This window comes from Tetrao urogallus, assembly GCF_951394365.1.
Source record: "Tetrao urogallus genome assembly, chromosome: 1".
NCBI lineage: Eukaryota > Metazoa > Chordata > Aves > Galliformes > Phasianidae > Tetrao > Tetrao urogallus.
The window spans coordinates 133,325,420-133,343,086 of NC_136813.1; the positions used below are offsets into that span (position 1 = coordinate 133,325,420).

The 17,667-nt window shown below is 40.0% G+C and overlaps 2 protein-coding genes across 2 annotated transcripts in view; one reads left to right on the plus strand and one right to left on the minus strand.

The window, feature by feature from the left end:
- The window catches only part of CACNA1C (calcium voltage-gated channel subunit alpha1 C), a gene marked incomplete at both ends in the record, with an annotated part of 471,149 nt that extends 454,281 nt beyond the window's left edge, over positions 1-16,868 (minus strand). Inside the window, one exon of the mRNA XM_079548089.1 lies at positions 16,739-16,868. Coding sequence (XP_079404215.1) covers positions 16,739-16,868 — 130 coding nt within the window. The remainder of the gene's footprint in view (positions 1-16,738) is intronic.
- Positions 6,060-17,667, plus strand: part of DCP1B (decapping mRNA 1B) — a gene marked incomplete at its 5' end in the record, with an annotated part of 40,869 nt that continues 29,261 nt past the window's right edge. Inside the window, 3 exons of the mRNA XM_079548100.1 lie at positions 6,060-6,212; positions 7,198-7,238; positions 9,245-9,372. Coding sequence (XP_079404226.1) covers positions 6,060-6,212; positions 7,198-7,238; positions 9,245-9,372 — 322 coding nt within the window. The remainder of the gene's footprint in view (positions 6,213-7,197; positions 7,239-9,244; positions 9,373-17,667) is intronic.

The window sequence follows — 17,667 nt, forward strand, 5'->3', positions numbered from 1 at the left end:
ACACTCTCATATCTTAATTTACCCACACTACATCTACTGATGCAAATTCATTTATCAGAGCCTAACAAACACAACTGTTCTTTGTTAACGAAAATATATGTAGCAAAACATACGTCTGTAACAAATATATTTTTGTCAGTCAGATACGCATATAGTAGAAATCCAGAGCTGCTCTTTTTCAACAGTGACCTCAAACAAGCTAATCTGAATGCACACAACACATTTTCCAAAAATGCATCCCCTTTGGCACCAGGGCACATTGCCTTTCTCCAGAACTCCCCCCACATGCCATTACCCTGACCAAGCTCAACCCAGGCACCCCTCATGCTTGCTACCAGCATCTTAGCAGCAGCAACGGTAACACATCTTTGTGATGACTCCATTTCATTGCCATGGCAAGAGGTCCCATGCCAGGCGAGGTGTAAAAATGAGGTCTTGACTATGTAATTATCCGAGGGAAATTTTCAGTTTAGGATTTAATTAAATGAGGTCCTCTTCTCTGTAACTAGTTGGAAAACAGTTCTTATAGAGCTACAGCTGTTTGATTCTGCCAAATTAAATGGTGATTACCAGAAATATGTGGTTGGAAAGGTATTATCTTAGGTGAGATGTAATTACTGGTATATCTTATTAACCTATGGGAGATAATAGGCAGGCTCTGTCCTCACTGTTATTTTGGACAGTGTAAACAAAGAACCTGATGGATCAAATCAGTTCATGGCAGTTCATAAGGCCTGCATTAAAAAAACAGCTCGCAACCATGTTTTAGTGATTCTACACAGTTGTGGTAGCAGAACTGCTTAACAACTTCAACAGTAGCCCTCATATGGTGACCTCACGAAAAAAAGGACAGATATTTAGAAATAATTAAAAAGTCAGTGTCCTTTTTTTAAGCTGCAATTAAATTACTGTGGGGATGAAAGCAAAAAAAACCTGTGAAGTTGAACTTTGAGAGGAATGTTTCTGAAAGAACCCAATGATTTCTGATATGCTAAATAAATAAAGGCAAAAGAAGCCAAGGATTTTTCACAGGGTTTTGTTCCTTGTTATAGCAAGGAAAATCTCCAATGTATGCGTGGAACGTATCAGCATTTGGGAGAGGATGAAAGATGTAATCAAGAATTTCATTAAAAGATCTGATAGAATCATGCTCACAATTGCATAGCTAAGTAGAATTCAGGCAAAGTTTATGGGTAAAGATAACACCTTTTGTTGAGTCAACTAGTATAACTAGAAAAAAAATGTTTCAGGCACAAAAATCTTTTTCAGGTTTATCATTTTCTCATTTCTGCTCTGAAATCGTATTTCCAGTCAGTGAAAATCTAACACTATACATTGTCAATGTACACAATCCTTTTTTTTTCTAACACTATGATTCAATGCAATTATATTGATAAACATCCCCCTTACTCATCTCGAAATGGTCGTCTCCTGGTACTAAATTTCTTTCAGCTCAAATTATATCCCCTTAAAAGTTATTCAAACTAAATCAAAAAGAATTCTCTAGAGGAATATTTACAGGCCACTGGTAGAAGCCAGGCCTATTAAAAAAGTAAAGTTCAGTATCTTTCAAATAAATATCCAACAAAAAATAAAGCATAGAGTTACTAATAGAATCACTTAGCAAAAGGTAAGTCAAAGAAAAAAACAGTCTTTTGGTAAACAAATATATCAATAAAAATTCTACTGAAAATCATATTAAGCCTTACATGGTATGTAAAAAATCAGAACTACAAAGTCCACAGTCAAAGAATACCACCCCTCTGTTGTTTGGGCTAACATTTTACATAAAATCTCAGAAGAGTCTCACAAACCTCCCCAGGAGCAATGTTACAAACACACATGTGCATGCTAATAAAATGCCAGGATTTATGTGGGGGTAGAGGGGTGAGTTTTGACCCACAATGAAAATTACCAGATTTAGTATTCATCTAGAGATTTTTTAATAACTGCCCCAGTTGAAATTATGTGGTCAGACCTATACATTTTATGGAACTTCTAGCGAGTCATAAATTGCCAACAAAAAGACTAACATTGCTTTAACCACGTAGAATTAGAGTAAAAAAGTGGTCCAACAATGCAACCAACAATTTCAACTGTTGAGCATGAGAAAAGCAGTCTAAAGCTAGCTCCCGAGAGTCTGTAATAAATGTGGGCTACAAAGTCTGCACATTTCACCTGTGTCTGGGAAGGAACGCATCTAGCATCCAGCACTGGCTCCCAGGTGGTGAGAGGTACTGTGCTGCAGAGCTGTGAGCACATCCGCAGTGGTATATAGAGCCATGTGGGATCACCTTAGCTCCACAAGAGCCACCTACTGTTTCCCAGGAAGCCAGAACACCGGATGGTATCAAGCAAAGATATGCAAGTGGCCATGAATGCAGGAAGAGAAATATATTAATGCTGCCACAGCACCTTTGCCACCACTCAGTTAGAAACTATTTATAGAATCACAGAATTGCAGAATAGTTTGAGTTGAAAGGGACTCTCAAAAGCCATCTGGTCCAAACCCCCAAGAAATGAACAGGGACGCCCACAGGTAGATCAGGTTGCTCAGAGCGCCATCCATCCTGACCTTGGGTGTCTCCAGGGATGGGGCATCCACCACCTCTCTGGGCAACCTGCTCCAGTGCCTCACCACCTTGACTGTAAAATACTTTTTCCTTGTGTCCAATCTAAATTTTCTCTCCTTTAGTTTGAAACCCCTTGTCCTATCACAACAGCCATTCTGTGATTCCATGATTCTATGAAACAGATCCTGCTGAAGGGCCTGCCCCCCTTCTTTCTTATATCTCCCCTTCAGATACAGAAAAGCCACTACTGAATGGCAGCCCTGGGGAAGGAATAAAAAGAAAAGGCAACTACTGTGCACTAACAACTTCAAAGGGAATGAATATGAGGAAATGGCGCAAAGCGCTAAGTGGCTGCTCAGCACTACATTTTCTCAAGTGAGTCCTGCTGCTTCTTAAAAAAAATTACTGCTCAAAGTAAGGCCTGTATACGAACAGATAGAAATGCAGTCTGTTGAGGTTGTGATCCCAGCAACAGTGTGAACACTTGTTTTTCAATCAGTTCACTTTCCCTGCCTGTCTGGTTCATGCTGTGGCCACACACGCACTTGGGCCAGGACAGAGCAAAGGTGCCAGAATGGCATGGATGAGTGACTGGGACCCGGAATGGGGGCTGTGCATGCACAGCAGTGCCACCAGACACACTCACATGAAGACATATCCTCAGTACTGATAATTAAGTAAGACTTGTTTTTTACAAGTAGCATCAATAACTGAATGTGAAGCAAAGACTTAATATCTGAACAATCCTTGCAAAATGGTTTGGCCTGAACATGTTAACCTTTTGTCATTAGTGGAGACGTTAAAAATGGCATGTTGTATGGATTTTGCCTTAAATCGGTGTGGATATTACCTACATAAAATCCTTTTCATACTGTGCCAAAATCAAAGTTTTTTGCCTTTTTTTTTTTTTTTTTAAACAGAATAGCATCCTAGTGGGCGGAAGACAAAAATGTGACATTCAAATTATATCCTTCAAGAAATTATGACACCTTCAAAGCTACTAACTGAATTTGTTTCATAAACAAATTACAGCAAAATCATTCTAACTTGATTTGATAGTTATCATGGACTATAGGTAACTGACTGCAAATAACAACTTAAAGAATCAACCTTTTCAACCTGTGACTTTTTTGCTAAAAAGTCCTTACCTTCAGATGCACTAAGAATTCAGTCTTTCTCTCCTTAACAAGATTTTTTTTCATGGGAAAGATTTTAAGTCTACTATCAAGTGATACCACAGTGCAGAGCAGAACTAATGGTTTTATTAACTACCTTTCCTTCAGGCTAAATGAAAGGAACAGTTTTGCCCCACTTACACAGCAAAGCAGTTGGAACCAAGAAAAGCAACCACATGATGCCACAGCAAATACGCAAGTGCATGACCAGAAGCTTGACAGGTTCACTGACTCAAAACGGAGGGCTTGGGAACTGTCTGTCCAGCTATGGGAGAAAGAGATGCACTGATCCAGGAGGAAGACAGTGCTAAAGAAGCCAAAGTGCTGAAAAGAGGCAACATTTTTGACAGGGAACCTCACAGTTGGGTTTTCTTCACAGAGTAAAAGGAAACAGACGCTCTTCATAATCTTTGTATGTCAAGAGAAGAAAGACAAGAGACACACTTGGCTCAGTCTGTCTATCTCCCTAAGGTAACAAATGTGCAAAGCCACAATTACTGTTAAGTCCCTAGTTCCAATACCACCTGGAAACTCTTAAACTCCAAAGTCATGTCTCATTACAGTCCCAACTAAAACAAGATGGCTGTAGAAAAGACAAAGTGAGACAGATTATAATAAAAGCTTATGTAAAGAGGTTTCCCCTCCTACTCTATACCTACAAAGCAAGCTGTAGCTCCTTATTTGAAGGAAGTTCTTTTTCAGCAGCCTTCTGGGCTACAAAAAAATCTAAGTTTTCTCTCCTGAATCCTAAAGAACAGCCTTCTACTGTCCATTCTGAGAACATATCCATTCCTAACTCTTCTTGAGACTCCCTGTCCCTACTTTAAATACTACAACATCAAGCTTGCTATCTCTTCTATCCCCACTTTCACACTGTGGAAGTTTTAATTCTGGGCTTGCCCGGCTGCCCTTGGATCAGATGCCACTTCTCACTGCATGCCACAGCCTCAGTGCAGCCTAGCATGCAAAGGTGGGGAGAAACAAAATGGCAGTCTGCCTCCCCTGTGTCCAGCTACTGCACTTTTAAACACGTGGCATCTGGAATACTGCAAACAAATTAGCACTCATTACCTTTGCCTTTAGTTCTTCTGAATTATCCCAATCTCTGGAAGGAATTAAACAGCCCTGCTTCTTCTGTCTAAAAACGCGGGGAAGGACTTGGTCGTTGTGGTGGATGAAAAGCTGGACATGAAGCAGCAGTGTGCGCTTGTAGCCTGCAAGGCCATGTTCTGGGCTGCATCAACAGAGGGGAGGTGGCAGGCTCTGCCCTGTGAGGTCCCACCTGCAGTACTGCATCCAGGGGCCTCCAGCACAAAAAAAGACGTGAAGCTGTTGGAGCGGGTCCAGAGGAGGGTCATGAGGATGCTTAGAGGGCTGGAGCACCTCTAGTGAAGAAAAGTTGAGGGAGCTCTGCTTGTTCAGCTTGGAGAAGTGAAGGCTCTGGGGAGACCTCATTGTGGCATTCCAGCTTATAGGTAGGAGAGAGACTGAATCTTACACAATCTAATCGTGATAGGATAAGGGGGAATGGCTTTAAACCAAAAGAGAGATTTTGATTAAATGTTAGGAAGAAACTCTCTACTCAGAGGGCGGTGAGGCCCTGGCACAGCTGCCCAGAGAAGCTGTGGTGCCCCATCCCTGGAGGTGCTCAGTGCCAGGTTGGATGGGGCCCTGGGCAGCCTGAGCTGCTGGGTGGCAGCCCTGCCCATGGCAGGGGGTTGGGACTGAGTGGGCTTTAACGTCCCTTCTAACACAACCCATTCTATGATTCTGTGATTCTGCTTTGGGGGCTCCTTACAAAACTGTCACAGAGCTCTGATAAGATGAAGTCAAATCCAATTTGCTACTGCAGGGGGTTCAGGCTGAACTGTTAAACAAGGCTTAAAATGTGTCCGTACATACTGAGTGTATCTGCACACCACATAAGGCTGAAATATTCACTGTGAACTGTAGCTATCAATAGACTAATAAAAAATATATTTGACAGGAAAATATGGTAACTAAATTCTCAGTCTCGCCAATCTGTTCCTCTGCTGTTTGTGTGTCTCCCTATCGTAGTACACTTGCTTATGTTTCAGCTGCCTATGTCACATGTACATGACACACACACACACACACATATATATATATACACACACACACACACACACACATACACGCACGCAGCAGCCGCGCGCCACGCACTCGGCGTTCGATTGTGGTGACTTGGCTCCGATAGGGCTAGCAGGGGGAGGGGGGGGAGCTCCCTCCTTTCACTCGGCGCTGGATTGGTCGCGCCTACTAGGAACCGTGTGTTGTTGTCAGAGGCAAAATGGCGGCGGCGGTGGCCGGGGCCGCCCTGCTGGGCAAGGGGCTGGACATCAGCCTGGCGGCGCTGCAGCAGCACGACCCCTACATCAGCAGCATCGTGGACGTGGCCAGCCAGGTGGCGCTCTACACCTTCGGGCACCGCGCCAACGAGTGGGTACGTCGGGCCGCCCCTCCTCGCGACCCCCTCCCGGCCGCGAGGGGAGGAGCTGGCACCAGGCTCCGCCCATATATGGGCGGGGCTAAGGCGAGGCCCCCGCCCCCATCCCTGTACGGAAGTGGGGGTGCCCTGCCATGTGGAGGTGTGAGGGTAGGGCGGACTGGGTGGCTTTGTCTGCTCCTCCTGGGCTGGGCTTGTGGCCTGGTAATGGGGCTTTAAAAGTAACATTAGGCAGCCTGCTGTGTTGAGAGCTGGGCTGGAGGAGTTTGCTGCTGTTTGAAAATTGGGATTGGCCAGAAGCAGAGTGTGTGTGTGCAAGCTTTCAGTTTACCAACAGCAGAAAGGCTATTAAAGATGTAATTAACCTCATGGAGTCGTTCTGTTAGTTCAAGGGGCATATCTCACCCTTAACCTGGCCTGTGCTAGTTGTGCTCTTTCACCACCATCCTGCTGAGCTGGGATAGAATCATAGAAAGGCCTGGGTTGAAAAGGACCACAACAATCACCTAGTTTCAACTCCCCCTGCTATGTGCAGGGTTGCCAACCACCAGACCAGGCTGCCCAGAGCCACATCCAGCCTGGCCTTGAATGCCTCCAGAGATGGGGCATCCACAACCTCCTTGGGCAACCTGTTCCAGTGTGTCACCACCCTCTGTGTGAAAAACTTCCTCCTAATATCCAACCTAAACCTCCCTGTCTCAGTTTCAAACCATTCCCACTCGTCCTATCACTATCCGCCCTCATAAACAGCTGTTGCCCCTCCTATTTAAACATTGCCTTCAAGTACTGGAAGGCCACAATGAGGTGTCCCTGGAGCTTTCTCTTTTCCAAGCTAAACAATCCCATTTCCCTCAACCTTTCCTCATTTGTTATTTTTCTTTATGGGAAAGAGGTGAAATGTGTTGGTTAAACAGATAAAGGAACTTGCTTGTGTCTGGCAAAAAGCAGCCCTAATTTAAACTTTATTAATATTCTGATTCAGGAGAAGACAGATGTGGAAGGAACGCTGTTCGTTTATACAAGGTGAGAGTGTTACATCTGAAGGTGCAGCCTGTGGGTGTGGGGAACCTGGGATGAGGCTTGTCTGAAGGACGGAAAATGCTCCCAACTGTGTTGTGCTCAGAGGTGAAAGGAAACTGTGATTGGCAAAGACAAACATAAAGGAGGAAGTGCAGAAAAGGAAGGATCGTTAAAAAAGGAGGGATCATCATGTATATGACTTGAAGATGTGGTTTAAATTCACGTGGCTGAACCATAGAAATCTGTTATACTGCCTTAAATAGGATTCAGTGTTGGCAGGTTAAAGGTGGCTAAACAAAAAACAAACAGAAATAAATAATGATATTTCTTAAAGAATGATAGAAGATATGCGCACTGTATTTAGGAGTTAGTATTTCTTCAGTCTGATTGTTCAATTTTGTGGATATTCCATCCAGCATTTGGATTTTCTCTGTGCTTGCTGTTTGCAGCACCTCTAATTACAGCTTTTCAGAGCTTGGAATTGGTCACTTACTTCAATGTGTACTTTAGCTCTGTTGTAAATGTGTTTTGTTTTTAGGTTTCCTAAGCAGCGCCCAAGCATTTCCTTGTAGCACTGTTAAAATCAGAAAATGACATAGTGAGCACATCGTGCAGTAGCTGATGGGATGGGATGCTGAAGAAGAAACTGTCTCTTTCAGTGTTTATTTTTGAGGAACTGGTAGGAAAACTGAGGAAGCAAGAGACTGTTTTCAGAGGGCAAGAGGTGTGTGAGTAAAATGGCAAATGGACAGGAAGGCCCAGGAGACTGAGCTTTGTGTGGAGTGGGAAGGGTGGAATTAATCTTTTGAGTTCTCTTGTACCAGCAGTTGAAATTGTCATCAGTAACTTTTCTAAACTTCTTTAAGGTAAATGAGGGGGAATAAAAAGGTTACCATTGCAAAAGGAAAGAGCTGGCCCTTGATTTTGTTAGCAGTAGCTAGGGGTAGCTGGTTGCATGCTGCAAAACAGAGGTATTTGTCTGGTATGTTGGATTTAAACCTTCAGAACTTGACAACATGTCACCTGACATGTGTTGTATCTGTGATCTTTCATCATGCTGTTTTGTTGGCTGAGGAAGTTTCCATTTACAGCAGAGATTGCTATCCTTCCTGCCATGTAGGTGACTACAGCAAACAGGTTGTGAACAACATTATACAGGGCCTTTCCCACCAGTTTTATTTCTTGTGGCTTTGAGCAATGTTATAAAATCTTGTTACGTCATAAACGTTGCCAACAGACTGCAGGTTGGAGTCTGCTGATGTTGCTTTGTTACTTTTTATTACTGCTATGAGAATGTAACATGGCTCTTCTGCTGGAGCTGATTTTTATCACGAGTTGAAGCTTTGCAAATTCTGAGGAAGGGTCAAAAATCAGGCTTCCCACTGAGTTAGTACCAATGGAAGTTCATTCTTGTAACTAAAGTACTGATTGGATTCTTGTTAAGGGTTCTGCTTGTTTCATTTCCTGTTGCATCTTACTCTCCACTGCAGGTCCCCATGCTTTAGATTTCTTAGATGTCCACCAACAGGCAATTACCAGAGATGGCAATTTTACCAAATGTTTAAGCATCACAATATACTTTTGTCAAATACGAAAGTAATGTCTCCTGTCAGGATGGTAATAGGTTTAACACCTGACATTAATAAAAACTGTCTAACTGCTTGAACTGTAACCACCATAGGCAAATGTCACAATTTTTTCACTTACATTTTAGATAGGTTTTTCAGTATTGTCCACAATTGCTACTTGAAGGTTAGTGATGATAATAAATATAATTGCAATAATCAAATATGCAGTGCTCCTTGCTTATTTCTGAATGTAATCATCATTTTCTACAAGAAATTATGGTTGGAAAATGTGATGCTAGTGATCTGGGACAAAATGAGAATTTTATACTATCTGTGACTGGGGAAAAAATGCATTTTAGAGGACCAAGCAACAGAGAAAACCACAGTAATTCCTTTTTTTTTTTTCTTGACTTGATGTGATTTCTACTTGATAATTTTCAGATCAGCTTCTCCAAGGCATGGCTTCACAATTATGAACAGGCTGAGCATGGAAAATCGAACAGAACCAATTACTAAAGACCTTGATTTCCAGCTGCAGGACCCTTTTCTACTTTACAGAAATGCCAGATGTAAGTATGTGATATGTTGAGTCAAATGCTGAAGAGGTGAACTCTTCAGCATCTATTCTTAGTTGAGGTAATTAGATTAGAGTTTAGCTTTAAAGGGCTGGAACTGGCTGGTTAACATTTACAATTGAAGGAGTGTATTTTGCTCATTGACATGCAGAAAGAGTTGTTAAGTGCTACCTGAAATGCCACTGTTGAAAAGGAAGTCACTTTAAACTGGCAAATAACAGTCTTCTGTGGCCCCATGTACCGTGATGGGTGTAGAGGCTCATAGACATGCGTTGTATGTTCTGAATATACTCTGGTCAGTGCTGGGATATCTTGTCATAATACAAGCCCACTGAAGATTGGAATAATCCTTGTGAGCTGTGTAAGGGTAAACAAATGCAGCTAGTTCAAGCCTCTGTGCTCCAGCTCTGATGCACTGTCCTTAGAGCATCTTAGAAGGTGGGTTACTTCCCAACTATTATGGGAAACAATGACGCTGTGACGCTAAGCCTAAGTTAAACTCCGATGAAAGATGAAGTTATTACTGTGGGCTGTATGTTTGTCTTGCATAATTGTCGAACCTCTATACAAGCATGCATCTGGCAAATTCAGAAATGAGTGGAAGACATAAAAAAGCTGTGCTTTTACACACAGATAGACACACAGACTGTGATAATGTGCAATTGTATAAGAACAAACAGTTATAAATATGCAAGTTTATATTCGTACTTGGAAATAGAGCTATAGTATGATCTATATTTTGTTCTTGATGCATAAAAGTACATTGCAAAAAATCCTTATGTGAAATGTGTTGCAGAAGTGTTCCCTCTGGATGAAGTAAAAGCAGAGGAAATTGATGGCATACAAAGCAGCGCAGTTTGATAATCTGCTAGACCTTTTTATTTCATAAACTTAATTTGGAGTTGGCGTGTAGATCAAGAGGGAATTCTACCACATAGTGTTGTTTCTACCACATAGTATGCGTGAGCAATAGAGATGGCATTTTAAATAATCTAAATGAAACTTCTATTTCCAAGAGCATTTGGTGGGCTGAAAAACAGTTTAAATTTGCCATCTGAAATTCCCCAAAAAGCTGAAAAGAAATACAGACATCTCCAGGCTAACCTAGGCTATCAGGATTCTAAATACCTTGAGACTTTTCTCCCATGTGATTATGAAAACTTTCCTATGTATATGTAATGTATTTTTGTCTTGTTTTGAAATTCCAACAGGAACTTGTATATGTATGTATACCTGCTTTTTGAAGCTTGATCTATTAATTCTTTCTTTTTGTTGAGGCAATTAGCAATAAGAATAATTAGAAGTTATCATAATTATACTGGCATGAAGAAAGACAGTCTTCAGTTCAAATACTGCATATAAACTGATCTATTTAGGAGAAAAATCTGGGGGCTTTGGAGAGAAGTATAAGCCATTTGTTCACTAAGAGATGTCATAATTATAGATTTGCACAGTCTCAAATACAGGTACTAACATGCTTCTGATAACACATCTTGGTATTTTATTGGTTAATTGTGCAACAGCAAAATGCAGAAGGCTGCTTTTTTGGGCTCTGCATAGACAGTGATTCCTTTTGGAGTAGGATTTGAAAATGGAGTCGGATTTGAAAATGATTATCCATCAGCTTTTACAAAGCTCAGAGTGCTTTGTTGGTGTCTTTTTGCACTTCTGTGCAATTTTATTAAATCTTCCTATGTTCATAAACACACTAAAGGACTCCCCTTCACTTGGTAAGGTAATATTCCCTTCTGCTAGGAGACGTTGTAGATCTGTACTACAAAGCTGCAGCATTTTGAGTGTAATGTTAGAGATGAAATGCAAGAGTTGTAGTAGACAAACTAAGGAAGATTGGAGCCACAAAAGTGAAAAGGATGTCCTTGGAGGCAAACTACTGTGCTGGTTTTAGCTGGAAGAGAGTTAATTTTCCTTGCATAGTGCTATGTTTTGGATTTGTGACCCCAGATCTTGTGATTGTTGAGTATCTGGTATAGTTGCTTTCTCACATAAGAGGACTTGTATTATCTGTCCCGCCCAATGTTTTGCAAGTTCTAGTTTTCTGATCTTGTTATATTGCATCTGTCGTCTTAGAAAAATTGTTTTGCATCCAATATATTATTGCAGTAGAAAAAAAAGCGTTCTAAAACCATATTAAAGTAAATTTTATTAATAATTAAGAAACTTTTGATCTTTCACTTTATTGTGCTTCAAACTTCTCCTGTTGGTCCATTGTTCTTGGTAATCAAGAATTGAAATACTATCTAAGAACCCTTTTCAGATGCCTGTAATCTGTTCACAGGTCTTTGGGGGTTGGTGTTGGGATCCATGCAAGTAAATGAGTGCACTGATCCACTCTTTCACAGAAAAGTTTGGTTTGGAAAATCTAGTCAGGCAGGTGTAAGAGTTATTCATTTCAAAGCCAAAAGAGTTAGATACAGGTTATAGCATGTTTAATGCCAGAAGAAATCTTTAATTCCAACAAGAAACAAAGAGCACATCAGTCAAATAAGTGAGATGGCCTTCCAGTACTTGAAGAGAGCGTTTAAATAGGAGGGGCAACAGCTGTTTATGAGGGGTGGATAGTGATAAGACAAGGGGGAATCGAAATTGAGAGGGGGACGGTTTAGGTTAGATATTAGGAGGAAGTTTTTCACTCAGAGGGTGGTGACACACTGGAACAGGTTGCCCAAGGAGGCTGTGGATGCCCCATCCCTGGAGGCATTCAAGGCCAGGCTGGATGTGGCTCTGGGCAGCCTGGGCTGGTGGTTGGTGACCCTGCACACAGCAGGGGGGTTGAAACTAGGTGATTGTTGTGGTCCTTTTCAACCCAGGCCTTTCTATGATTCTGCAAAATATGTTCCATGTTATTTGTAGACATTGGTAGTTAACCACAGTTTCAGATACTTTCTGCGTGCAAATAAGACAGTACTGCTTTTTTTATCATCTAATGATTTCAAAAATTTAAAGTATTTCCTGGATTATATATTTGAGTAATCTTATCTACGTAATTAATACATTTTTCCTTAACCTTTGGTGGTGCTTATTGCAGAAAAAGAACATTTGGAACCTCTTGCTTGAAGCTTGATGTTGGTTAATGTGATATAGTTCAGAAAAATGCATAACTGTAAATTGTTGGGTGAAATAACTTCAGTTTCTCCTTCTAGCAGTGGTCAACTGTACAATAATTTACTTGCAACTTTTCCCAATGGTGTATTTTGTACTAGGTGTATGAGATTGTATGCTGGGCTAGCAAATTATTTCTTATGTTGACTGATGTACAATTTCATCACTGAATACTGTTTTTCATGCTTATCAAACATGGGGTACTTGAGGAAAGTTGCATATGTTAGAGCTCAGTACACCTTGTGTGTTTCAGCTGCCAGAAAAAGATACCAGATCCAGCTTGTAAGGAGCTTGTATGCCAGTTATCACTGCTGATTATTGTACTACAGGAAGTGGAGAAAGAAACTTTGGAAGCTCTACAAATAGTCTCACCAATTCTACAAATAGAATCTGACCAGATTCTGTGCCCATTTGTGCATTCTGGGTCATATTTGTAGCAAGGCCTTTGGTCATGCTATCTAGTAAAATTGAAAGTGAATGAAGCTTTCTAGCCAGATGTGACATATTCTATTGAATTTCAGGTTTTGTAAAAGTCCAGGAAGTGCTACACAGGCAGATCAGACGTGCTTGCTTCTCATAAAGGTGCCTCGTAATAATTTCAGTTTAACTTGCCACCTTCTGTTTGTCAGAACCCTAAACAACCTACATCATTTTTCTAGATTTCTGTACTGCAAAGACTTCTGGTAGACGAGACTGGAAGTTTGCCAAAGAAGTAGCTTAAACTTTGTCATGGGTGGGTTTTATTGTTGCTATTGTTTTTTCTCCCTCCTATGTCATAACTATTTTTACATGATTATTTTTTTTTCCCAAATGTAGGTTTGTGTTTCAAGGCAAATGATTGTAAAATGTTAGGAAAAGGTAACTGTATATATATTTCTTAAACTTTTCATCTGTAGATTCTGCGTTGCAGCATACTAGAGCGCTCTCAAACAGAAGAATTCATTGTCTTGGGAGACTAATTCGGGTCCCTTTCATTAACTCTTCCAATGTTTATATATTGTTATAAATATATACTGAATAGCTAATGTGTCCTGATTCTGTAGGCATGTTGGAAGACTCATTGATCCTGCAGGTAGACTAATGGTAACATTTTTCTTGTAAGGAGCAGCTTGATTAGAAGAATATGAGAAGTTTAATTCCCAAGATAAAAGAGGAGACCACAGTAGTAGAATTTGGGTGATGTGTAAAACTGAATATAGCATGAATAAGTGTCTGCTTTACCCTGAAATTTATTCTTGTTCTGTCATAGATTATATATTCTATAATTCAGTATTATAAATCTCTTCTTGCTAACCAGATTTGGCTGATTTTTTTTCTAAAAGCTTGCCTGGATCAACCACTGACGTTTGCTTAGAATACAAATTTGTGTGTTTTACCTGAGGTGCTGTCCTTGGGAGACATTTTTGTCTTGGAAAAAAGTAGCTCCTCCTCCTTTCCCTTCTACCACCATTCCTTTGATCAGTATGATAAAAATTCATCCTGCCTCCAGCTGGGCAGGAACAGTAGCTGAGGTCAGGATTGTTCTCCAGGGATATTCTTTACCTCTGATTGAAACCTCAGTTTTGCTGAGAACATTCAAATCCTAATGTTTTATATTAAAATAATATATTAACAGATGTTATTTTTCCTTTTTGAAAGGAAAATATCCATACCAAAAGTACATTAACATTGCAGTGTTGCTTCTAAAATCAGAAAATTAAGTTGACTGACAGGATTAACTGTCACGTTACATGCATGTTTTTAAAAACCTTTTTTAGCATCTGTGTGGCTTAAGTGTCTTATAGTTCATTGTATATGCAAATTTTTTCAAAGCAAATTTATCCCTCCTTGTGTTTTATTTAATTGTCTGTTGCATAGTGACTATAAATTTTTGGTTATTTTTCTTTTCTGTGTGAGGTTCTGTCTTCCTTGCAACTGCTTGCAGAAATTATCTGTTCTTAGCCTGGTCTATAAAAGCATATGTGAAAGCATTATTACTTCACTATATTTCCCGCTTAGTGCCTTCCTTTGTGTTCTGTGGTATGCTATTGTGCTTAAAAAAAAAAAAAAAAAAAAAAATCAAAATATCAGGAAGAATAATCTACCCCTTTAGGAATGGCATAGGTGTTACTTTGCACTTTTATGCTTAGAACCATAAAGTAGGTGTGCTTCTATATTAAATGTTGGCGTTTCTGTCTCATATTCAAATTTTCAAGGGTACCTACAAATCCTTAATGTTTACTTGTAGAGATGTAAAAACAATATGATTATTTTATGGCATAATTAAACTGTGTTTTGCATGCAAGGCATAGATGGGCGTACAGCAGTGCTAGCCTAAGAAAGGAGACTTTTAAGGCCAGGAGTCCTGATCTTTTCTCTAGCAATTAGCTGGCATGCCTGTTTTAGAGTATACAGTCAGATGCATCTGGTTTTGAAATCTGTTGCTAAACTGCTTGATGCTATGGAAATTGGATTGGATTTTTATGTAGTGTGACCTCTGAAAGGGGACAGGATTATTTGGTTGTTTATTTATTAAGAAAAGATGTGTTTGTGTGTGTGTATGCAAAAATCACTGCAAAAATAAATAATCAGCAGGTATCGGTTGATCCTGTTTTCCAGTACGCAGGATTTTTTGTGCTTATCATGAAAACTAAGTGTAGTTCAATGATTGCAAATTGAGGTTCTTAGAGTTTGGATCAAGAGGAGGAATTGTATGATTCTATTTTGTTTTTTTTCTGTTTATTTTTTTTGTTGTTGTTTTAAACAAAACTCTTTGTGCTTGTATTTCTGAAGTGTTTTTTCTTTCTTTCTTTTTTTCTTATTCAACACGCGTTCCTACAGATACAATGTATTTATTTTTCAGTGGAAATTGAAGACCTTATCCTTAAGGCATCTGCTCTGATGGATAAAACCATATTCCTTTTCACCCTGCCCGATTCAGCTCAGTTACACAGGGTTTCAATTCAGACTTATAGGACATTTTTGTTGTTTCCTTCTCATGCTTCCTACCTTAAGGATTTGATTGCAGTTGTGGAAGACTTTGGCCGTGAAGAGCAAACAGTTTAGAACACTTTGTGTTTGTGAATTTGGTTTTCTCAAGATAGTAGGTCTTGCAGCCATGATGACTGCAGCCATCTTCTTGCTCTAACAGTTTCAGTCGTGATGATGGTGATAAAAAGTACAAGGACAGAAGTGCAGTCCTGCTAACGTAAATTTTTGACTATGTAGAATGATGGATTCTGATTTGAGTGTATATCATGAGGAAAAATAAATAGTCTAAGGAGATAAGGTAATAAAGTTTTTTAGTAGTTTTTTAATGGCTGATAATTATTCTGAATATGGTGGAATTGTTGCTGTTCGGGCAAGCAAATTGGTAGGAAAAATGTATGAAATAGAATTAAAAGCATCGTTCAAGCATCCTGCAATTGTGGATTGTATTCTGAACAGAAAGGAAGGAGTCTCACTGTTTGTATCTGCTAAGCGGTCTTTGCTTCCCATTTATGGATATTGTCACATAAGCAACATATTAGCTGGTCTGGACGTTTACTGCTGAGAGTGTACTGCAAGCACTGGGAATTCCGGACATCTCTTCAAGATAAGATAGGCATATGATGCAGTAAAACTCAAGAGTTAAAGTTGGAGCAGATTTTTTTTTTTACTTTTAGAGAGTGTTATCTTCACATGACTACCTATATACCCTGTCTTTCATACCCTCCACCTTGTACAGCATAAAATACTGGATGTTTCCAGGCTAGTGTAAATGCATTCTGCAATTGAAAATATTGTAGAACTAGTTGGTTTTTAGAGTTCACTCCCATACACAATAGGCATCTGTATCTATAGAGTTCACTCCCTTTACACAATAGGTATCTATTTCATATGTTAAGCTTTAGTATGTTCTAAATCTCTTAGCCTCTTTACTTTCTGTTCCTTATACCTGTGTGCCTTTCTTTTTCCTTTAGTTTTTGCTCCATTGTGAAAGTGGAAGTGAAAAAGGAACTTTCAAAGATGCTCAAAAGACAGCATGTTAACAAGAGAAGCTGTCTGCTCAACTCCACAGATGTGACAATTACCAAAATTCCCTAAGTCTTGTCACACACACAGGCATTTTCAGTACCTTATCCCCAACTATTTACCGACATTACTAGTGTTATTTCATACATCATACAGACTGCTCTATTTATGTAGAAAGGGAATACTTATCTAAGCAGACAGATACCAGTACGGTTTGCATGCACACAAATCTGAATTGCTCCCTTACCTCCAGGTTTGATGTAGAAGCAGTTGAGCTGAGTTTCATGCACCAGCTTCCCCTTGTACTTCGTTTCAGATTCCCCTTGCTGGTGGCTGGATAGCGGTTGGTATGCTTGCCGAACAAAGGCTTGAAACATGTTTTAAAATTCCAAGAAGCGTTGAAACCACTGAGTTGAATATATTTTCCCAATATAAAGGAGGTAAATTCCTTTTAGGCAATTTTTTCCTAATGCAGCTATTGTATGTAATAGCCTTGCGCAGAACTTAAAAACCAAAAACCAGAGCTACTGACAACTTGGTCCTTTCATCTAAAAACTACTTTTTAGCTCTCTGAAGCCTCCACAATATCTATCTTGCTCTTCCTTTCCTTTCTCCTCATTCCTAATCCTTTTCTTGTATTGTGTTCCTTATGTTCTGTTGGTGCCTTCTCCTCCCCTTGCGGTTTTTCAGGAAAACTTTTTCAGGACTGAGAAGTGGAGATAATGGGCGCCATCCACCCGTCAGCTCGTCACCTCACCGAGCCATGGCGATCTCTGGTTTCTGTATATCAGCACGGACTTCTCTGATAATATCCTCTTGTGTTTGAAAAAAATAGGTTTGTCTAGCAAGGGGTGGACTTCAGTCCTGACATAGCCAGAAAACTTCTCTTGGAATGTGAGCTTGCTCGCTCTCGCTCTTTTATGTGTGTGTGTATATATATAAAAATATTTGTAACCTTCTCTCAAAACACAAAAGATAAATATAGGAACAAGTGTATCCCACAGTGCATATACAAGCTGCCCACTTCTGTCTATTACTGATTTAATACAAGCTCTTGAGTGCCTCATCAGCTCGGTCTTCGTCAAAACAAGCCTTAAATCAGAAATAAGCAATATTCTTCAATTGCAGGAGGAGAAAAAGAAATCCTTCGCAAGTATAAGATAGCATACCCTTTAA